This window comes from Phasianus colchicus, chromosome 6 (assembly GCF_987193195.1).
Source record: "Phasianus colchicus chromosome 6, bPhaCol1.hap1.1, whole genome shotgun sequence".
Taxonomy (NCBI): domain Eukaryota; kingdom Metazoa; phylum Chordata; class Aves; order Galliformes; family Phasianidae; genus Phasianus; species Phasianus colchicus.
In genome coordinates, this window is record NC_143441.1 from 46,753,894 (window position 1) to 46,774,049 (window position 20,156).

The following is a 20,156-nucleotide window of genomic DNA, read 5'->3' on the forward strand; positions in this document are numbered from 1 at the left end:
ACCATAATAGATGGCGGTTCTAGGCAGGGAACAGCTTTTCAGCTCACCAAAATTAGACCATTAAATGGAATTTCCTCTATGGGCTAATCAGGATCCGAACCCATTTCTTTGGAGATAAAAGACACAGCTCAATCTCCTGATCCACGAGGTCATCTGGCATACAAATCAATTTTCATCTGAAACGTTTTTCTGCAAGGGATTATTTTTTTTTTTTCCAATCTGCTTGTTAGCGCCTTGTGCCTAAACCGGAGCTGTGAAGTGACTTTCTCACTAGAGGCTAAATAAAGTACTGTACTGTTTTTACAAACGTCCCGAGCTCTGCCAGCAGGCTGGCACTGAAAGGGGCTGGCAGCAGACAGGCCCAGGCTCTGTTCTGTGTCACGGAAGTGAGCCCAGGGATGCTGGCCAGTGCCTCCCCGCACCGCAGTGCCACCAATGGCCGTGTAGGTGATGTCATGGGATGGCAACAGCGCTTCCATTGCCACCCCCCGCTCTGCCAGCTCCCACCTTCAGGGTATTTTCCTCGCTCTGGTCCGTGTACTGTAATAACTAAGTCAACTGGAAAAAATATTGAAGAAAAGGCTGAGGAAAAACAGAGCGTAGGGGCAGCTGGAACCAGCAAAGGAGGCACACTGAGATCTATAAAGAAGCTTTGTGCAGCAGCTTCTCTCAATTTTGGGATGTTTCGTTCCACAGGAGTTTGAGAAGATGGGTAATAAGCTGCCCTTTATTTTAAGGGATATCCCTTGTAGTCTCAGCTGCATAAAGATCAGTCTTTGGGTATGTGGAAACAGTGCTAGCAGTATCTCTCTTTCAAAACCTCCTGCTGCTCACTCCGTTGGATGGCCTTGGTCCAGCTAAAGGGGAAAAAAGCCTTCCATCCCCAAACAGTCATCCATCTGGAGAAACAGAGGTGATGAAAAGAGTTTGCATGTGACGAAGCGAAGTACTAATATGCAGGAAGATGCATTACCCTGGTGCTCAGGTGCCTGCTCAGGAGCTGCTAACGCTTAAGGTGAGAAACACATCCTGTGCCCCCACCCTGGGAGCCCACACTGCACCCAGTGCAGGGAGCTGGCAGCACCCACAGTGGGGTGGGTGGGGGGCCTGCAGAGGCTGTCAGTGTGCCCAGGGCACAGACATACGGATGGAACCACTTAAGTGTCAGGCTGCAGAGCTGGCTGCAGAGGGCGGACCATGAGTCAAGACCTCCAAATGGCTGCTCACAATTCAGAAGTGTGCGCCTATTTGCAAATCGGTTTTGTGTTCTTGTGGATCAGTATACGTAGTGCTGCTGATGCATATGTGCAAATTCAAATTGGTTTTGTGCCATTGCAAATTAGTGTTTGTAATGCTGAATACACCTATCCAGTTTTTATGCTGTATAGCCAGTGGGTGTGAGCTGAGCACTGAGAAGGGCAGGAAGAAGAAGCAGTCTAACAGGCATTGAGCAGAATGTCCCAAGGACCAATATGTTAATTTGATCAAAAAAGAAACAACTTTGAAATGTTTCTTGGACAGAAATTCCAAATAAAATTGCCTCAAATATATCATAAGGGAAGGCTGTTGAAAGTGCTCTGTTGTGCCAGGCGAGCCAGCAAATGTTCACACTTCCTCCTAACCACAGTCACCTGCACACAGCAAGCGAACATTTCGCTACTCTCGTCGTCCCGCTCCCAAGCCCATGCTGTTCTGTTCCATCTCCTTCACAAAACTGGATTCACATCATGTCTCAAGGCTGACGTGATCTAGATGAAGAGCACAAAGACTCCGGGTTGCTGGTGAGGGATGCTGCAGGTAGCAACGCTCCAGCAGGAGTTCAGGCTTCCTGGTAGAGCCGGGAGGATCCAGGGCACTTCTCCTTGCCTGGCGAAAGGCTTCACAGATCTTCCAAGCCATAAAATGTAAAGTGACACTAAGTGAAATCAGCACACTTTAAAATTCAGCTGTAAGCATCTTCGAGTACCGTATGACCAAATTATAAATTGTTTAATAAAAGAAAAAGTTCGTGTTCTAGAAGGGTTTTCTTTCTAATGGCTACTTCAGATTTTCAGTTAAATGTTTTGTGACCAATGTAATTATCATTTGCCTGCATCTCAAAATTGTCTAATCAAGCACAAAGAGCTGAGTATTTCATACACGCAAAAATGGCGATATTGAACTTTTCTCTTGTGGACTCCATCTTCCTTTCCACCTATCAGAAGGAAAATTGTGGAGAAAAAAACTAGACACAAGAGTGTAATAGGCAGAACTGGCCTGGAATAAACACAAGCTGAAAAATGAAAAAGAAAGGTTGGACAAAACCCCGCTGCAGGAGGATGGGAAAGCAAAACAAGAGGAGAAAAAAAGGAAAGCAAGCAGAATGAATTGCTTTTAGAATGGGGGTTTGCTCAGACACTGACAGCGATGACATCATGTTTGCCTGCAGGCTGAACTGGGTGACCTCAGATGTCCCTGCTGGCATCTTGGGCAGCAGATACTACTTCAGTGCACACAAGGAAACACCTGACCCTGCTTCCTTCTGACACCGAGCTACACAATGCTGCCTGTGGGCAGAAGCAATTCATGCACTGACTGGTATTTCAGGAAGGTGCTTGGTGTAGTCTGTGCTCCTGATCCTCTGGATTGGAGCATCTTCATTCAGGGATGCCAAAGGGAGTGCTGCCTGACCGCTGTCGTCGTCAGCCCCAAGGGGACCTTTTGGTCAGCTGGAAGGCCTGGTGGTCACAGCATCACAGTATCATGGAATCAGGGAATCCCAGTCACAGAATCCCAGCTGGTTGAGGCTGGCAGGAGCTCTGGTTGCCTCTGGTCTCACCCTGCCCCACCAAGGCCACCCAGAGCAGAGTGCCCAGCCCCACATCCTGGCAGCTCCTGGACATCTCCAAGGAGGAGAGCCTACAGCCTCTGGGTCCCTGTGCTAGGGTGCATCACCCACCCACATAGCACTGTGGTGCTGCCTCGTTTGTGCCTGCTGCCTCCGTCCTGGGACTGAGCACCACTGACTGCCTGGCTCTGTCCTCTTTCTACTCTCCCTTCAGGAACTATGCTCCCCCAACTTAGACTTAGGCCAAGCCCTACCACTCACTTGATGGATCACTGCAAGGACAGACTCAGAAGATTCTGACCCACGCTGACAAAAACACTGTGATGAAGGCAAAATCCCATCTCTTTCAGAGCTTTATGGACACGTGCTCAGGAAGCAGGAAAGGCATACAGTGGGCTCTGCTCAGCTTGGTCCCTCTGCTTTTTTCTTAGCAGAGTGAGCTCAGCTGGGTTTGGCACCAAAGAGAAGAGTTTCCAAAAGCTCAGGACAGCAGCTCCCACAGGACAGCCCTGGGGCAAGGGCTGGAGCTTCAGAGAGAGAAGCAAACGCAAATACAGCATTTAGCAGTAGTTAAATCCCACCAACATTTCCTCCATCCAGGAAAGCAGTATGGCTTTTTGATCCACTCTTGTAAATGAAGAGTAATTGTATAAGAAGTGACCTGGCTTGTCCTGCTGGAGTCAGTCACCTAATTTTAGCTACCGTAATGACTAATGGGAACCTAAATTAGGTGGTCTTTATCCCAAGCTCAGTTCCTTAAACTAGCTTCCTTGGTATAAGGTGACTGTTGCAATTAGCAGCACTGTGACTAATCAGACAATAATAGTTTCAGGTTGTGCTGCACAGACTTTACAACTATTTCAAAATGCCAGAGAGTGTTACAGCACATTGCTTTTCCATGCACTTGATGAACAGCATCCACCAGCTCTGACTACCACATATGTCTGCCAGTGGTGTTAATACAACATCAATATTGTTCCCCCATTCGTGGACGCTGTCTCCTTCCCCCTTTCAGGATGCAATGACCATACAGTGCTGCCCAGTCCCCAGAGTAGCTAGTATTCAGCAGAATACAATATCCTTTCTTTGCTGTTTTGTATTGCTCCTTTTGTATTGCCATCTTGGGAAGACATGGAAGTACGGACCGCCAACAGAAACTCAGCAAGAGCCTCCTTACCTCCATTCTGGCCCTCCCAGTCCAGATTGCCTGTGTTTACCTCCCTTCCTGGAGGGAAATGGAGCATAACTTGCACTTTCCTAATGTAATGTTGGCCAGCAGCTATTGCTTGAAAGCTTTATGGTGATCTGACATTAAAAAATTATAAATCTGTAAAAAAAAGTAACACTTTTCTAGAACACAGTCACACATTATATCCTGTCTTGATAGGAAGAAACTGTACCAGCATCCTTCAGCACATATGTAGGGATGTCAAAGAAAAAGAATCATTTTCAAAAGAAATTCCTGGCTGCTAATAAAAAGTTTACTATCTGATCCTTTGTATATCAATATGGTGATTCAAGGCTGTCTCTGTTGCAATACATAAATGCATTCAGTGTTTCTTTGTGCAACAGCTACTTGGCTTACCCTGCTAAGACAGGACTTCCAATGTTTGTGACCAGGTGGAAAATGTCCAGAAAAAAAGCCCAGTGCCAGCGTGCCCAGTTTTCACAGACAGACAAGGGGAACTCGGAAGGAAGCTGTTCTTAATTGGGCTACCTTCAGAGAAAACATTTCTGGCTGAATTCGTATTTGTTAATCAAAGGTCAGCGGGCAAATCTACTTCCCTGTTTTAAAATTCTAATGAAATCCAAACCCAAAAAGCCATCTCTCTTTTTTGTTCCATCTCTAATCGCTAAGTCCATCAGCAGCGTTTGGTGGAATGTGAATGAGAGATCATTCTCATAAATTAAATTGACTTCATGAAGCAGATCTTAGCACTACTTTGACAAGCAGAATATCATTCTGAAATCCAACTATGCTTAATAATACTTAGATAAGTTTCAGTGACGTTAATTTGAGGACTCTTTACACCGTAATCTGTTTTCATGCAAACCTGTACAGTGGTTAACATGATAAAAACAAAATAGCTGAAGTCTTCAGCTCCTTGAACAAAAAAATCAGGAGCAGAAATTGTGGTTGCTGGATGTTTTCTTTCTGCATGTGAATGGATCAGCATCAGAGAAGGAGCAGCTGGAAAAAAGCGGCCATTGTGAATGCAGAGGTTGCAGCTATCGTCCTATTGCACATCCTTGGGAAAGTCCATACTGAAACACTGCACTGTGCTGAGATGCTTGAAAAATTGTTTTGGTTGTGGCATACAAGAAACATCTATTCATTAAAGTCTTGCAATTGTGACCCAGCCCTTCGTCTTGCACAAGATCTATAAAAAAGGCTGAGTGACTGTAAATGTGTCCCTTGAAGCAAATTATGGAAGACATTATAGGAAGACTGGTTTCCAGCCAGCTTTTCCAGCTTAATGAATCTCTTTCAAGGATGCATGAAAGCTTCATCAAGACCAATGGTGAATATCCCTGGACTCATCTAGTAAGATTTTATAAGGAGTCCCAGCTATTGTATTCTTACTTTTCTTCTATTTTCAGAATGCAGCTAGAAAATAATGTGAAATGGAAATACTTCTGTTCAAACACTCTGCACTGTGATAACAGACCCGGTTGATTCATAAGCAGTCAGCAAAGGGCTCTAGGACAGATTCCGTTGTATCAAGATAGCAATCAGCATGCAAATGACTGCAATTTGTATGCTGCCCATTCTGGAAGAGATCAAATATATACATGTATATATATACATATATATGTATACATATTTCACAGTAAAAATCCATTCATTTCATTAATGCACAGATCTGGACTGTCTGTGTTTTCCTACAGGCATCATCAATACATAAATACGGAACTGAGAATACTAACAGTTAAGGAAGACTTTGCTCAGATCATAAACATAAGGCACCTATAGGTACCTTATATTTATGATACTTCTTGCAGCAAAATGACATTCAGCTACAGATTTACTGTTATCAGCTGACTACATTTTCTGTTTCTCCATTAAGAAAGAAAACAAAAGAACGATCTGTAGTGTTTTTCTACATTTTGTGCAGAAAATGGTTTGCTGTTTCAGCAAGCTATTGCTGCAGCCACTGCTGCCTGAGATCTCAGGATGTGTAGAGGAAGTGAGGGAGAGAAATTATGAACGATATGGAGGGATCCTTCTGAGGGCAATGAATGGGAACCAGAGGAACGTGGCAATGGGGAAACAGATGATAGAGGAAGAGAACAAGATACAATATGCAGGCCAAAAGGATGGGAGACGAAAGAAGAATAAAAGAAAGAAAGAAGTTTTAGCTGAAAAGTTCATCGTGGATTCTTTACTTTTGTGCCCTTCCACTCTATTAGGTGGAAGAACAGCTGTGCTAGAATATCCCAATACTCCACCTTTCACTTTGGCATATTGGTAGTAGAACATCTCACAGGGCACACAGGAGTTAACAAAATATTACATGCTCCAGTGCATGTCAGACCAACAATACACACCCTGCCGGACGTAACCAGCTTTATTCCTGCAACTGCTTTTGCACACTTCTTTGTGAAGTGCTACATAAATGCCAAGTGTTGTTTTTAAATAGATGAACACAGACCAACAGGTGTCATCACATGTAGCAGAAATTACACACATCCTGAAACAGATGCCATTACATGTAACAGCTAACTGCAAGGCACTGCTGGCTGACTCTTGACAGATCTGCCAACTTGAGGTGCTCATGTCTTCCATGAGGCCTAATAGGTTATATGTTTGTAGAAAGGATGAGTCCATCAGGTGTATCTTGCTACAGTCTACATTAATGGTGACATGGGAGAGCCAGCCTTTCAATCAGTTTGGAAATCCAAGCCATAGCCTCTAAGCATTTCCCAATTTTATTGTTTTACAGACTACAGGCAGAGGAAAATTAATTCCCCATGTAATTCCATTGAAATCTAGTACATTTGCTGAGGGATTGCATTTATTTAAGTCTACCAATATTTATGAGATGAATTTAGGCCCAGAATGTGTTGGCTGATGGCCCTTATTGGGAGATGAACTGGATTGCTGTACTGGGAAGACTTCCCAGCCATTGGGAGTGACAGTGGGGAGAGGGAGGGGGGGAGGAGGACAGAGAAGAAGAGGGCAGAACAGAGTGTCAGGACCACAGTAATTAATGCTTAGGAGGCAGAAGAGGAGATAAACTCACAGAATGACAATTCTAGCATTTTAATTTGCATGTGGTGGAATTTCAAAGTCAAATCAATGGCTTGAAAGAAGCTTTATCTACTCAATGAGTTTATACACTTCCCATTATTAGCACTGCACTGTCCTGCAGTAGAAGTCCTGCCATAGACTGACGTGGAAGAAAGAACACAGTGTGGAGAAATCTTTCAAAATTTACTCATTTAAAATCTAAGAAATACATCTGACTGATATCAGAACAGCAGAAGTCTACATAGATGAGAATAAAAGATATTTCATTTCAATTCAGGGTTAATGATTTGAGTATACTTGAAAGCAATCAGAGATAACTGAACTAGAAGGAAACAACAACAGCAAAAAAGATTATAAAGAGAAAGAGCATGAACAGAAAGTTCAGTTTTCTCTTCTGAGAAACTAACATAACAAAGATGCACACCCTTCCAATGGCTTGCATTTCCTCAAGATACATCTTCAATCTACATTTTTTACTTCTTTAAAAGGCTGAAGAAAATACCTCTTGCAAGACAGAGATTTTTCACAGTTCTTTAATATATTGATAAAAGATCTAACTCCATAGCCATAAGTAAGGTGAGTCATGATGCTAAACAAATTAACTCACCACAAAACATACATGCTCTTTGGTCTCAGCAAAGTGATTGAGATTCAGAAATGGTTTCTTCAGCTTTCTTCTGAATTCAAGATCAAAATTAGTCACAGTCAGTATAGGTTCACGTGAGCTTGTTTAGTTCAGAATTACATACTACTTATTTTAATATATTGCTAAATTGCAGTTTGTCATATGTGTTTATATTGGTGAAACAACATTCCCACGTATTCTACTTACTAATGTAGACACTGAGTCTCAGAGTCCTCCAGCTTTTATTGGCAAGTACAGTTCACCACAAAGCCTAAAACTTATCTGTAATTTTTTCACTTCCATAATGAACTACACAATAATTTAGAGCAAGGTGTGAGGGACCTGTGGGACCACCCATCTGAGGACACAGAGAACTTCTGGCCAATGTGCCCATACAGCACTCCAGCTGCACTCAGTGCTTCGCATACCTCCCCAGTTCTAGATATAATTCCCATTTTTAGTGACGTACTGTCAAGTCACCATTAACTCCATTAAGTTGGAGCTCCATTTAAGCATTGTGCCTTCTTCAAGTCTGGTTGTTGCTGCTGGGAGCGTGGTTTAAAACAACAACAAAACAAAACCAGCTGAATATTTCTGATCTGTACATTAAAACCTGTGCTTCTGGAGCTTCTTAAGCCAACCCAAGCATTTCAGACATTGCATTTACACGTTTCCATTTGGTTGGTTGGTGTGCTCCTTTGTTTCAGGACTGGCAAGGCGGGCTACTTCTAGTTTCTTGCTGCACCACTGCAATAAGCATTATTAAATACAACCCCCTCCCGCCCAGGCAGTGTGGAGCTGAATATGCTGCATACCAAAGTAAATCAGAAAACACGTATGTCTGATAAAAGAATTTTCCCCCTGGAAATAATGACTGCTACTTCTCTGGAAGATGCAACATATTGTGGTACTTTATTCAGATACTTTTTTTTTTTCTTTTTTCTTTTTTGAGCTCTATTGCCATCTCCAAATGTTCAAAACCTACAGTTTGGCCCTCAAAATCATAAGTCTGTCTGTAAAATGATAAACGTGGAGATCCTTTACTTTGCTTCCTGGATTTTGAGCTGTTAGGGTGCATCTGGGTCACATTTGCAAGCTTTATACTCTAACCATTAGGACTAGAAACTGACTTTAATTTAAAGAAAGAGGAAAGCTGGGCTTCTAACCTCATTACACAACTCTAGTAGCTGGAGTGTAAGTGAAACATCAAACATCACAAGATTGGAGATAAAATCATGAGTGCTGACAACATCAATTTAGAGTAGGAGGTGGGATAGCAGGGGAAACTCAGGGCACATGGCTTTACTTTTTATCTTAATGTTTTTATAGGCTGTCTACTTTTATCTTTAATCAGAAGTTTTCAGTGGCAGTTCTTTCTTCATATACCTGTGCATGACATTAAAAGGTCACTTCTGCATTAATACCTGACGCCGTCTGCTAACTGCATCTTTCTATCAGAGCTGACATGAAAAGGTAGGTGTACACCGATGGTACACCCAGCACTGATATCACAGCCAAGAGGTATTATGGAAGTACAGGTCATGAGTGCACAGCTGAAATGATGTCGAGAGGGATTCCAGTCCCCCGCTGTGTGTGTGTGTGTGTGAAGAATGCAAGATATTTCTCACGGCTATAATATTTACTGCCTGATTGAAGAATATGTTATTGAAAACTTACTGTAAAGGTCAACATTCTTTGTGACTTCTAAGTGGGTGCATAGAAAGCATGGCTTGCTGTATCTTTTATGCCTCAAAATTATCTGAGTGAAGAACAACATGGAAACCTAGAAATCTACATATAGGTAAACCTGTCACTAGAATATATTAGCTATAATTAAGCTAAGTAATTAAAGGATCATTATGATCATAGATCAACAGACTGGCCAGATCCAGAATTCAGGTCAGTCTTAAGTAATGCCAAAATGCCATTGGTGACAAAGTGGTCACCTGCTCCTTCACTATTAAAGTGAGCTTCCAATTACGCTTTTATTTTGATTTGACTTTAAGAGTTTGACATTTTCCAGTCAGAGGGCATCGTGTAGCCAGCCGTCCTCCTATTGTCTGCTCATCAAACAGGCTCCAATCCACTAGTTCTTTAGATCACGTGTGATTACGTTGCTAAGAAGGAGGAAGTGCAGAGAGTCCGCACCTGTCCGTGTCACCACAGCACCACAGGGCTGGCTCACCCAGCTCTCTGCAGGGAGCTTTGGAGCCCACCTTTCACCCCACTTCTCACCACTCAGCCCTCTGATCATCTTAGTGGGCCTGCTGTGGACCCGCTCAAAGAGCTCCACGTCATTCCTGTACTGGGGTCCCCAGGCCTGGACGCAGTACTGCAGATGGAGCCTCACAAGAGCCAAGTAGAGGGGGATGATCACCTCCCTCTCCCTTTTTTAATGCAGCCCAGAACACAGTTGGGATTCCAGGCTGCAAGCAAACACTGCTGATTCATGCACAGCTTCTCATCTACCAGGACCCCCAAGTCCTTCTCCACAGGGCTGCTCTCAGAATATCTTCCCCCAGTTTGTATAAATATCTGGGATTGCCCCGACCCAAGTACAGCACCCTGCACTTGGCCTTGTTGAACCTCATTAGGTTTTCAAGGGCCCACTTCTCCAGCCTGTCCAGGTCCCTCTGGATGACTTCCTTTCCTTCCAATGTATCGACTGCACCACTCAGCTTGGAGTCATCTGCAAACTTGCTGAGGGTGCACTCAATGCCATCCTCTGTGTCACCGATGAAGATGTCAAAAAGCACCGGTCCCAAGGCCAACAACCCCTGTGGGACATTGCTCATATTTACTTATATCATATTTATCCCCTCAAAACATTACCAAGTCAGGAAGTTCAAGATAGGTATATATGCAGAGAAATGCAGAATTCAGACATCCCAATAGCCTTGTATGCTCTGAAGTGCCACAGAGCAATGTGATGCTCACAGGCACAACAGAATCTTACAGTTCATAGTCCACATTTAGTAAAAAGCAGTCTTTAAAGATAAATTAGCTTTAAAAATGTTCCAGTATATTTTTGCTTCATATACTGCTACAGGAGCAGGGTTTGACCCTTTTATCCTCATGTAGGTGACTTGGCGCTCAGCCTAATTTGACAGATTCTTTCTGCAAAGCCCTACTGCAGAGGTCAAAGAAGGAAATGCATCGTCATCACAGCCTCCCTTCTTGGGGGAGCATTGAGGTTAGCCCTCTGGATTTAAAATCTTACCACAGAGACAGAAAACAAGATTGGCTAACCACAATGACTTGACTCAAAGAATTAGAAACACTGACATAAGGCAAACATTCCTGAAAATCTAAAGTCAGAGTTCTGCCTACATTTTAAATAAATAGCAATCCAAAAATCTAGGGCAAGAAAACTCTATAGGCAACTCAGTATTTTACTTGAGCCAACATCAATCTTCCTTCTTTTCAGACAAGCTGGTAAATCAGCGGTGCTAGATCAGTCAAAGCAGCTGAATGCAAAAGCTGAGGAGACAGACAGAATTTGTACTGCGTATATGAATTACTGAGATAAAGGAAAACCGCTCATAAAGTTACATCTTGAATAAACATGAACACTTAGCAAAAGTACACAGGGAGGAGGAAATACTACAGTCCAAATCTTGTGAGATGCCTCTGATTAAATGTACCATCAAGTGAGAAAGGGACCTCGGTTTCTCTACACTTCAGAGGCTGCAGCTCACTCACACACAGCTTCAGAACAGCAAAGCCAGACACAGTGGGAGGGCAGCAGCATGGCCACGGAGCTCTGGGGCAAAGCACCAGCAGCACAGCCACCTGATGGATCTTGGCTCACACTGCTGGGGCGATGCTGCTAGCTGGTTCAAAGCACCTACCCTGCTAGTTTGAACTGCTGTGTCAAAGACACCAGCCCAGGAGCTGCTGGGCTTCGGGAGCAGCATGTGCCATCTTCTGATCTCACTCTGGTTTTGGTGAGAGCTGGGTGCTGGAAGCTCTGGCAGCTGAGGAACTGGTCCCCACAGAAATGCTAGCCCTGCTGCAGGGTCCATGAGATGAGAGGCTCAGGCACTCTTTCCACCATGCCAAGGACCTCCTACCTCACATCAAGCACGTCACAGAGATCCCTGCATTTGCAGCTCCCAAACCACACAGGGCACTGGTTTTCAGCCCTCTGGTAAAACCTTCTTCAAGTTTGCCATATCTGTAGGAACAGAACGTCTGAGTGCTTAATAAATACCCTGGACACACCCTTACTGAAAGCACAAATTGAGATAATAATAAAGAAAACAATGTACAGGAATATTTACTAGATTTGGAGAACCCAGTAAGAAAATGATGCTTTTATTCTCCTGCAGTGCAGGTAAGTTCTGTGAGGCCTGTCTCTGTTCCATCAGTGAGCAGGCTGTGAACTATTCATGGCCAGGATCCACCATCCCCATACAGTGATTCTGACTCAGGTTTTCTCAAGGAGCACCCAGAGATGTAAAACTGAACTGTCCTTAATGCAGAATTCACAACAGATCTCCCTCCATTCTACTCCTGTAAAGCAAGGGACATCTCAGCTTGCCTGCAGAAAAGAGCTGAAAAAGAATGTAGAAAACGGATAAGAAGGATGTGAGATTACTCATTCTTTTACTTGAGACTTGTTTGATTTCCTTTCACAATATCACACAGTAGAAGTGGAACAGATCTATTAGATCAGTGAGTGTATCTTACTTAAAGAGCGGGATTAATATCTTCCCACAGCCATCCACAATGAAGAATGCTTCAGTTGCCAAAATAATCCTGTGCTGAACAGCAAAACCCACAGGTGGCAAGCAACTCTCAGTGCTAGGCTGCTTAATAACTGCACACAGTCAACATCAGCACCATTCTCTCAGACAAACCAGGGCATTCTTTTCTATGATGCACTCCTGCCTGCTGGCCAAAGGAATGGGAACCCTGAGTTCTGTCTAAAAGGCTGGGTCCATGCTACCAACCTGTGGGTTGGTCTTTGCCAAGACATTTTTGGAGGAATTATAGAAATCCCTCTTACAGAAAGGAATTAGACGTGGTACTTAGGCAAAACAGACATTCCATTTATAAATATAATTACTTTTGCTGTTCCATCAAGAAAAATAATTTAGCAGCAAGAGATACAACAGAGAAAATTATTTATGTGTTGACACTTACAGTGTAAATAGGAAACAGATCTGAATGAAACTAAGTGGAAAATGAAAAACATGCAAAAATGTGTGAGATTACCATTTGAGGGGATAACCACTCTAGTGCATTCCTTCCAACTGAAGTACAGTCCCTCATTTTGCTTAATGTTTGGATTTTAACTACGTGAGAGTTATACAATAAATGCAAAAGCTTCCTTTGAATTTATCAGCAAGTTCTTTTCTTTTGACTGCTGACCTTGAGCACTGCAAAGCAGGCACTCCTCTGTGGTGCAGCACAGGGTACAGGGATTGGTTTGCACGCATTCCCTTTGCTTTAGTGTATTATAGCATGGGTTAGAGAAGAAAAGAGTGAATATGCCATTTAAACTCTATACATAGAGTGACTGCATGCAGTGTTACCACCTAAAGAAAGACTGTGACCCCATCTCCGGTATTCAGTACATTCACTTATTTCACTCAGGCCGCATGTATGGGTATGGCCATAGATGCACATCTTCAGCATTAGATTTGTGACAAATATTTTTATCTAGCATCTTCATTCTTAAAGATATTAATGATTTATCACATATGGTGCACTATATTTTTCTAAAGCTGTAAGATACCATGGTGATTAACGCCATGTGAGAACTTAAACAGAAGGGAAAAGAATAACAGAAATGTCCTCCCAACAGATACGTGGCCTTGGTACATTTGTAGGTAAAGTATTTCACCTTCACAGTTTTACTCCGTACATCAGAACTGTATGAGTTCCATAATAGAAGACTGTACTGTGCTTGACAGTGTTGCAGAGAGAACAAGAAACGTTATGTTTAATTTCTCTATAGTTTTAATTAGGGCTTTCAGATTAATTGTGTAAGGACAGATTGATTATTCTAGCTCTTTTGATCACACTGATTTATTACTTTGATTTAAGGAAGGCAGAAGAAATAAAGAAACACAAGTATCCCCTACATATATATATATGTATAGGTAAACAAGGGGATATGCACATACATATATAAATATATATGTATATATATACATCTATCTCACCATATTTCTGGTAGGAAAAGATTCAAGCTTCAAACATCCTTGCAAATTTGCCCAATCAATAACCAAGTCCACATACAAAATCTACTCACTGAATCAATACATTACTGAGAAACTAATCACATTTTACTTACCCACTCAAACACTGCGAAAGCCTGGAGACACTGCAAGGCTGCTCTAAATGAAGGCATTACTGCTGGGCATGCTGCAGGCTGCTCAAGCAAGCCTACAGCCCTTTTTTTTAAACAGCCTTTTTTTACCCACTTGGATTAGGACTGCCACTGGCAGAGCAGCTGCCCTTGTATTATTGGATCCAAAGCAAGGATTGTTTAGAAGTTCAGCAGACCAGGAAAGCAGGAGTTGTTTCTGGACACTAGCATATACAAAGCAGCAAGCACAGGGGCTGCTGGAAAGAGTCAGGATGAAATTGATGATGTACAAAGGGTCTGACCCTGAAGTCCTGACTTCAGAAAGGGAGAGAGGATATGGGGATGCTGAAAACCAGGCTGTGCGGGGGACATCTTCCACTTCTCCAGGCCCAGAGCTGCAGGGAGCACCAGGAGGGCTGCAAGGAGTATGAGAAGACAAGCATTAGCACTCCCCCACTCATCTCCCTCACAGCAGTGTGTTAGAGGTTAAATAAATAAAAAAAAAAACAAATAAACAAAAAAAAAACAACAACAAAGCACTCGGGAAAAGGCAGTTTCTGAAAAACTGGTCACTAGTAAAGAAAGGCAGCCAGGCCCCTAGGGATGCTCTCCTTGCCTAAGGAGGAAATGGATTACGGTGGTAATGTTTGCTGCACTGTAATTAAGGTAGTGTCGGGACTTTCATTAAAATGTGTGTTTTGTGGAGGGGCTATGGCTTGGGGAAAAATTTTGCTAGGGGCTGAAACATAACAACTTTGTTCTCAGCCAGAAAATGCATGCACAGTCTTTATTATATATGTAATTTGGAACCTCAGTGTAGTTTTGATGGGGGAGATCCTGCTGTTGTTTCCATATTGGTATGTAGGTAGCAAGTTTAAAACATTAGATATTAAAGGAAGTAAATGAATGAATTCTGGCTCAACCTCACGTAGGTGACACGTCCCCATAAACTGGTTGCAATTAACTCCAAAAATCAAAGGCCAAATTCTGCTGGTCTTACTCAGACAAATAGCTTTCTCAAAGTAAACAGCTGCAAACAGGATTGGGCTCCCAGTGTTCTCTCACATTCAATTCTAGGCACCTGTCCCTCCCATATTATAGTTCCTTTAAAAGTAAGGGACAGAGATTGTTTCCCAGCAAAACTGGTGACATAGGACAAGGTTGGCCCTACTATCAGCATCCAAATTCCTAATATCACAGCACTGCAGATCTCATATCAGGAACCACAACTGCAGGCACTTGCACCTGTACGAAACAGGACAGAGACAGCTCTTGTCACAAAAACAAATCATTTTCCCTGTTTCGTGGCCAGGTTCTTGTTTCTGTTAAGTAACCTGAGTGTAAAGCACCACTCCTGCAAACAGCAAACTGCTCAGATATTTATTTAAACTTCTGCACGGCAAAACGCTGTCCTCACACCGGTTGCTCTGTGCCTTTCCTCACAGGTGCACACAGTGTGCTCCTGCCCTGTGTGCTTGCTACTGGCTATGAGCTTTTCCTGGCCTGCACGTACCTGTGATGCTGCCAGCATTCAACCCAAGGGATGTCCTGCTTTCAGCTGCTAATTGGATTTTACTCAAACCATTGGCAATCTGCACTTCTGGATTAAAAAACCAGACTCATACGATGAGTAATATTTCCCACAAATTTCCCTCTCGACCACCCACCACCACAGTTATGTCAAAACTAAAATTCAGAGCATTAATGGTTATAACACTTTAGTTTCATGAAGTCGTAAGCAATGCATGCGTTGCCACCAATCAGACAAACAGCAAAGATGGAACAGACTGAAGTTCCTAAGTAACTTGTGGATGATTTAGAGACTCCAAATAACAAAACACCACATAATGTAGCACAGTCCATTGTTACAATACAAGAACAAGTGATAGAAATTGCAAGTTCAGGGAGAATTTACACGGTTCTGCAAACCCTTAAGCACAGAACAAACTTTCATCAGGAAGCAGTGGACTTCAGTGAAGTTATTTATGCAATCAGTTACTACCACTGCAGTGCAGGCAAGTGATTCCCTGTATGCAAACTTCATCTGATATGAGCACCTTTTTTGACTTAACTTAAATTACTTGGAAGAAGTTAATCTGAAAAAAGCCAGAAGTTGCAGAATGAGTGAGCCCTGCACGAGGGTTAGAAAATAACCACCACTTTTAAACTCACACTTTGGCATGCACAAAAAGAACATTTTCTTATGAAGATAAAAGTCTCCACGTGTAATAACTCGATATATAGACAAGCCCCAAGGGCTTGCATCTTAAGCACTTAGCATTTTTGGCCCCATCTTAATGGATGAAATAGGTGTGTTTCTCAGTTACATTAGCCCAGTCAAAGTAGCTTAATATGATGAAAAAGCCTCAGGCTTTGGCGAGACTAAGGTGTAAAGGTGTGATGATAGCACATGCAACACAGCGCAGGCAAGGCTGCCTGCCTTTAACACATACTAAACTAATCATGTTAAAGCAGGCAGGGGATGGGGAGCTTAGACTTTAACATGGCTTTACACACTGCACCTTTCCCTGCACTTTGCCACTGTCACACCATGGATCTGGCACCAGACTCAGCAGCTTTCCATGCAGTACGTTGCAGTAAGCTGATGTTGACTACAGTGCACAACTGAACAACCATTAAACTGTCAGAGTTTGAATTAATGTCATAAAAGTGTCTGGATTGCATTCCAGATAGAATCCAGAGTGATCTTATATCTCACTATTTGTTGGATAGACTCTTTTAGCTGTATAATAGTGAGACTGGTATTTACATAACAAGCATATTTACATAGCAGTTGTCACTTTCCTTCAATGATTTCCAAACCAAGATCCTTCCCCTTAACTAGCTGGTTTAATGCAACGTGCCGTCTTCAACTTGTTCTATTATTACAAATGAAAACATCACTGTTTCCCATTGAGCACACTGGGACAACTGAAGATGCCCTTAAGACAGAACTGCAAACATGCCTCGTTTAATCAGTACCACCAGGGTCTCACTTATATTTTAGGAACAATACCAAGAACACCAATACCAAGAAATGCTTATTTCAGGAAGAACAGAAGGTAAAACTGCAGCTGAAAGTTTTGAAGCTGCCTGCCCTTAGAAGTTTAAGAAAGAAAAAAAGAGAAAAGAAATGTCAGTTTCATCTGAGTTAGTTTACAGTGAGCTGGAAGATCTCTTTGCATTCGGTAAATCAGAGGACGCGTTCATTTAGTATTATGCCTTTGTTATAAAAATGCCTATTTTCCAGGCAGAGATAATTTATTATAGCTGGTAGTGTGATATAAACTTAACATTTTTCCTGACAAAGCCGTTCAAATGTCCTTAATCAACAAAGTGCTCCCATCATGGATTTACGTTTGGTGACACCACTTCTCCCAGCCTGTCCCCCTGCCATAAATAATGCTACAAACACAGAGCTACAATTCCACCTCTGGGCTCCTGCTCTCAGTGCTTTCAGTCCTTCACACCTTTGATTGCCACAGCAATGGCAGCAGCAGCTCAGAGAACAGACCTGCCCAGCTTTGTCCTGACACGCCAGGAGATAATGCAGTGTAGCTAATGGACAGCAGCCTCCTAAGGTACTCTTGTCCCAGACCAGGCAATGCCAAAGCTAGCTTGGTCCTGCCTCCACCAGGATTTGGTATTGTGACAACTACGTAGAAACAGAATTAATGTAAGAAACAATGGAGAAAAAGGTCAACATATATCTGCTGTTGAAAAACAACAACAACAACAAAAAGCTGCCCAAAGCTCAACCGCTCGCATTGATCTGAAGGCCCTAAACACCATCTGCGTGGCAGCAATGGGTGAACCAAGTGAACGTGGTAACTGCACGTATTTCAGCTGCGGGCTGTGGCAGTCATCCCTCACACACCTAGCAGTGCATGTGAGCCCACAGCACGCTCACGTGTCCAAGCTCAAATCAATTTGCACATGCATAGCAGCTCTGACACATCCTGGACTCATTGGAGCTGCCGCGCATGTGCAGCAGATCCTCACAGGCACAGTCACCACTTCAGGGGATGGCCTTTTTTTTTTTTTTTTTTTTTTTTTACCAGAGCAGATGGCAACCTGGTGACTCCTGCAAATGCCACACCGATGCTCCTGCTGTGCAGAGGCTGTGGCCCTTTCCTTCCTGCTCCCAACCCTTCCCTTCCAGCCAGGCCTGGGCTGCTGTAGAATTAAATGTTTTCACGTACATTAGGCTAACTTACCCAAATTACCAAAATTCAGAGGTACTTTCTTATGCATTAGGTACATGTAACCATCTAAGCTCCCATATCTGAAGCCTACAAGATGCACACCTCTGTGTAATTTAAAGACTTTGTCATACAGATGCTGAGCTCCGAGGGCATTCTTTCAGTTGGCAGAAATTAACCCATTTTCAGCAACAGGGCCAAGGAAATCACAGCAACAGCCCAGCTGAGAAATGCGATGGCTTCATACGTGCACGTGAGTACAGACCAAGACAACTCAACCACCTTTATCTCCACACATACATATGACAGTATCACAAAGATCTCATTTAATTACTCAGGGATTGAACCAACAAAGACTTTTTGTTATGAAACAGTTCCCAGGAAAACAGGCCAGCAAAAGCTGCATTTGCCACAGCATGTCATTTTTCATTTGGTATTCCTGAAGCCGACAAATGAGAATTTTGGTGAGGAAGCACAGAATAAGGTCTGGATTGCTGAGTGTTTGGTTTTACATCAAAGAAGCGCGACTTAAAGTCATCTCCTCCTTTGCTGCTGTACCTGCGCGCTTCCTTACTCTGTGCCATCAACCGGGATTCACACAGAGAGCAAACCCGACACGACAGAGGGTTGAAAAACGCAGCGAAGGGCTCTCGCAGCTTTATGCGCGTTGCCTACAGCCCCGCTCCTTTCCCACCATTTCTGGAGTCCGCCGAAGTTGTGACCCGAGCGGAGCTCAGCTCTGCCCGCACGCCCCACCTCACGACCCAGCGGCCGCGCTCCGCCTGCGTCTCTCCGCACGCGTGGGGCGAAGCGGCCGAAGGAGGACCGGAGCGGGGAGGCCCGGCCGGGGGCCCCGCGTTGGCAGCGGGCGGAAAGAGGGCGGGGGATGACGGGCAGGGCGCCTCGAGGGCTGCCCTCAGGGCGGTGCCCGGGGGGGGGAAGCCCGGGGCCGGACTTTGCTTCGGCCGTACGGCCGCGCCTCCGCCTCTTCCCCCCGCTCCCCTTTGGAGCCGGAGTCCCTCCCGGCCTCCGGGCCACGTTAAATCCCGTGTAATGAGGCTTAACCCCGCCCCGAGGCGCGGCGCGGCCGGTCGGGCTGGCAGCCAGCGAGGCCCCTGCCCGGGGAGCCCCCCCGCCGCCCCGAGCGACCGCAGCTGTTCCAGCCGGAGTTGCTGGAAAGCGGCCACGGCTCCCCAGACTTTGTCTCCCCCGCGCGCAGCGCTGAACTCTGCTCCCTCCTCTCCTCTCCTCCCCTCCCCGGGGGCGGCCGCGGCTCCTCCGAGCGGCGGCGGGGGGACGGAAGGGGGGGCTGGGGACGGCCGTGTCCCCGCGGCTCGGGGCTGGGCGGCGTGCGCGGAGCCGGGGCCACCCGCTCTCAACCCGCGGGGAAAATAAAATACGTAGAACAAAAAGGAATAAGGTTGAGGGTGGGGAGCGCGTGGGGAGCGAGAGCGCGGCGCTCCGAGCGCCCGTCCCGTCCCGTTCCGTCCCGGCCCCGCTCCGCGCTTTCCCCGCAGCCCGCGGGTGAGCGTGGCGCGGCGGTGGGTGTCTGCGCCTGGGACGGGCGGGGCGGGCAGGCGCAGTGTGGGGCCGCGGCAGGGGGAGGGCGGCGGGCGGGCGCTGTGTCTGCGTCGCACTGGCAGGGGGAAGGGAAGGGAAGGCGGGGGGTTACGCACCAGGGCAGAGCCGGGATCCCTTCTCCACCCCGCGAGCCCGCGGGGAGGGGAGAGAGAAGGGAAGGGGGGGGGGGGGGAGCGTTCTCCTCCTCCTTCCTCCTCCCCCTTTTTCACCCTTCCTCCTCCTCCTTCTTTCCCCAAAGTTAAACTTCCTGCTCCCGGCCCGGCTGGGAAGGGGACGCGCAGCCCGGCCGGACTCAGCCCTCGACACACATAACAGCTGGAGCTGTCAAAACTTCCTCCGCTCGGCCTCGG

At 44.9% G+C, this 20,156-nt stretch overlaps 1 protein-coding gene across 3 annotated transcripts in view; it reads right to left on the reverse strand.

Moving 5' to 3' along the window:
* ACTR3B (actin related protein 3B) overlaps positions 1-20,156 on the reverse strand; it is a 94,975-nt gene that overhangs the window by 74,323 nt on the left and 496 nt on the right. Inside the window, exons 2-3 of one of the 3 annotated variants that reach the window (XR_016467906.1) lie at positions 14,009-19,861; positions 4,492-12,260 (exon numbers count right to left, since the gene is read on the reverse strand). The exons of 1 other annotated variant lie outside the window; for it this stretch is intronic. Coding sequence is in view for 1 of the 2 variants with exons in the window: in XM_090143174.1 (XP_089999300.1) it covers positions 18,897-19,861 (965 nt within the window). In the remaining variant the exon portion in view is untranslated. Of the gene's footprint in view, positions 1-4,491; positions 19,862-20,156 lie in introns of those variants that run through there. One more of the 3 variants, XM_090143174.1, reaches the window with a different exon arrangement.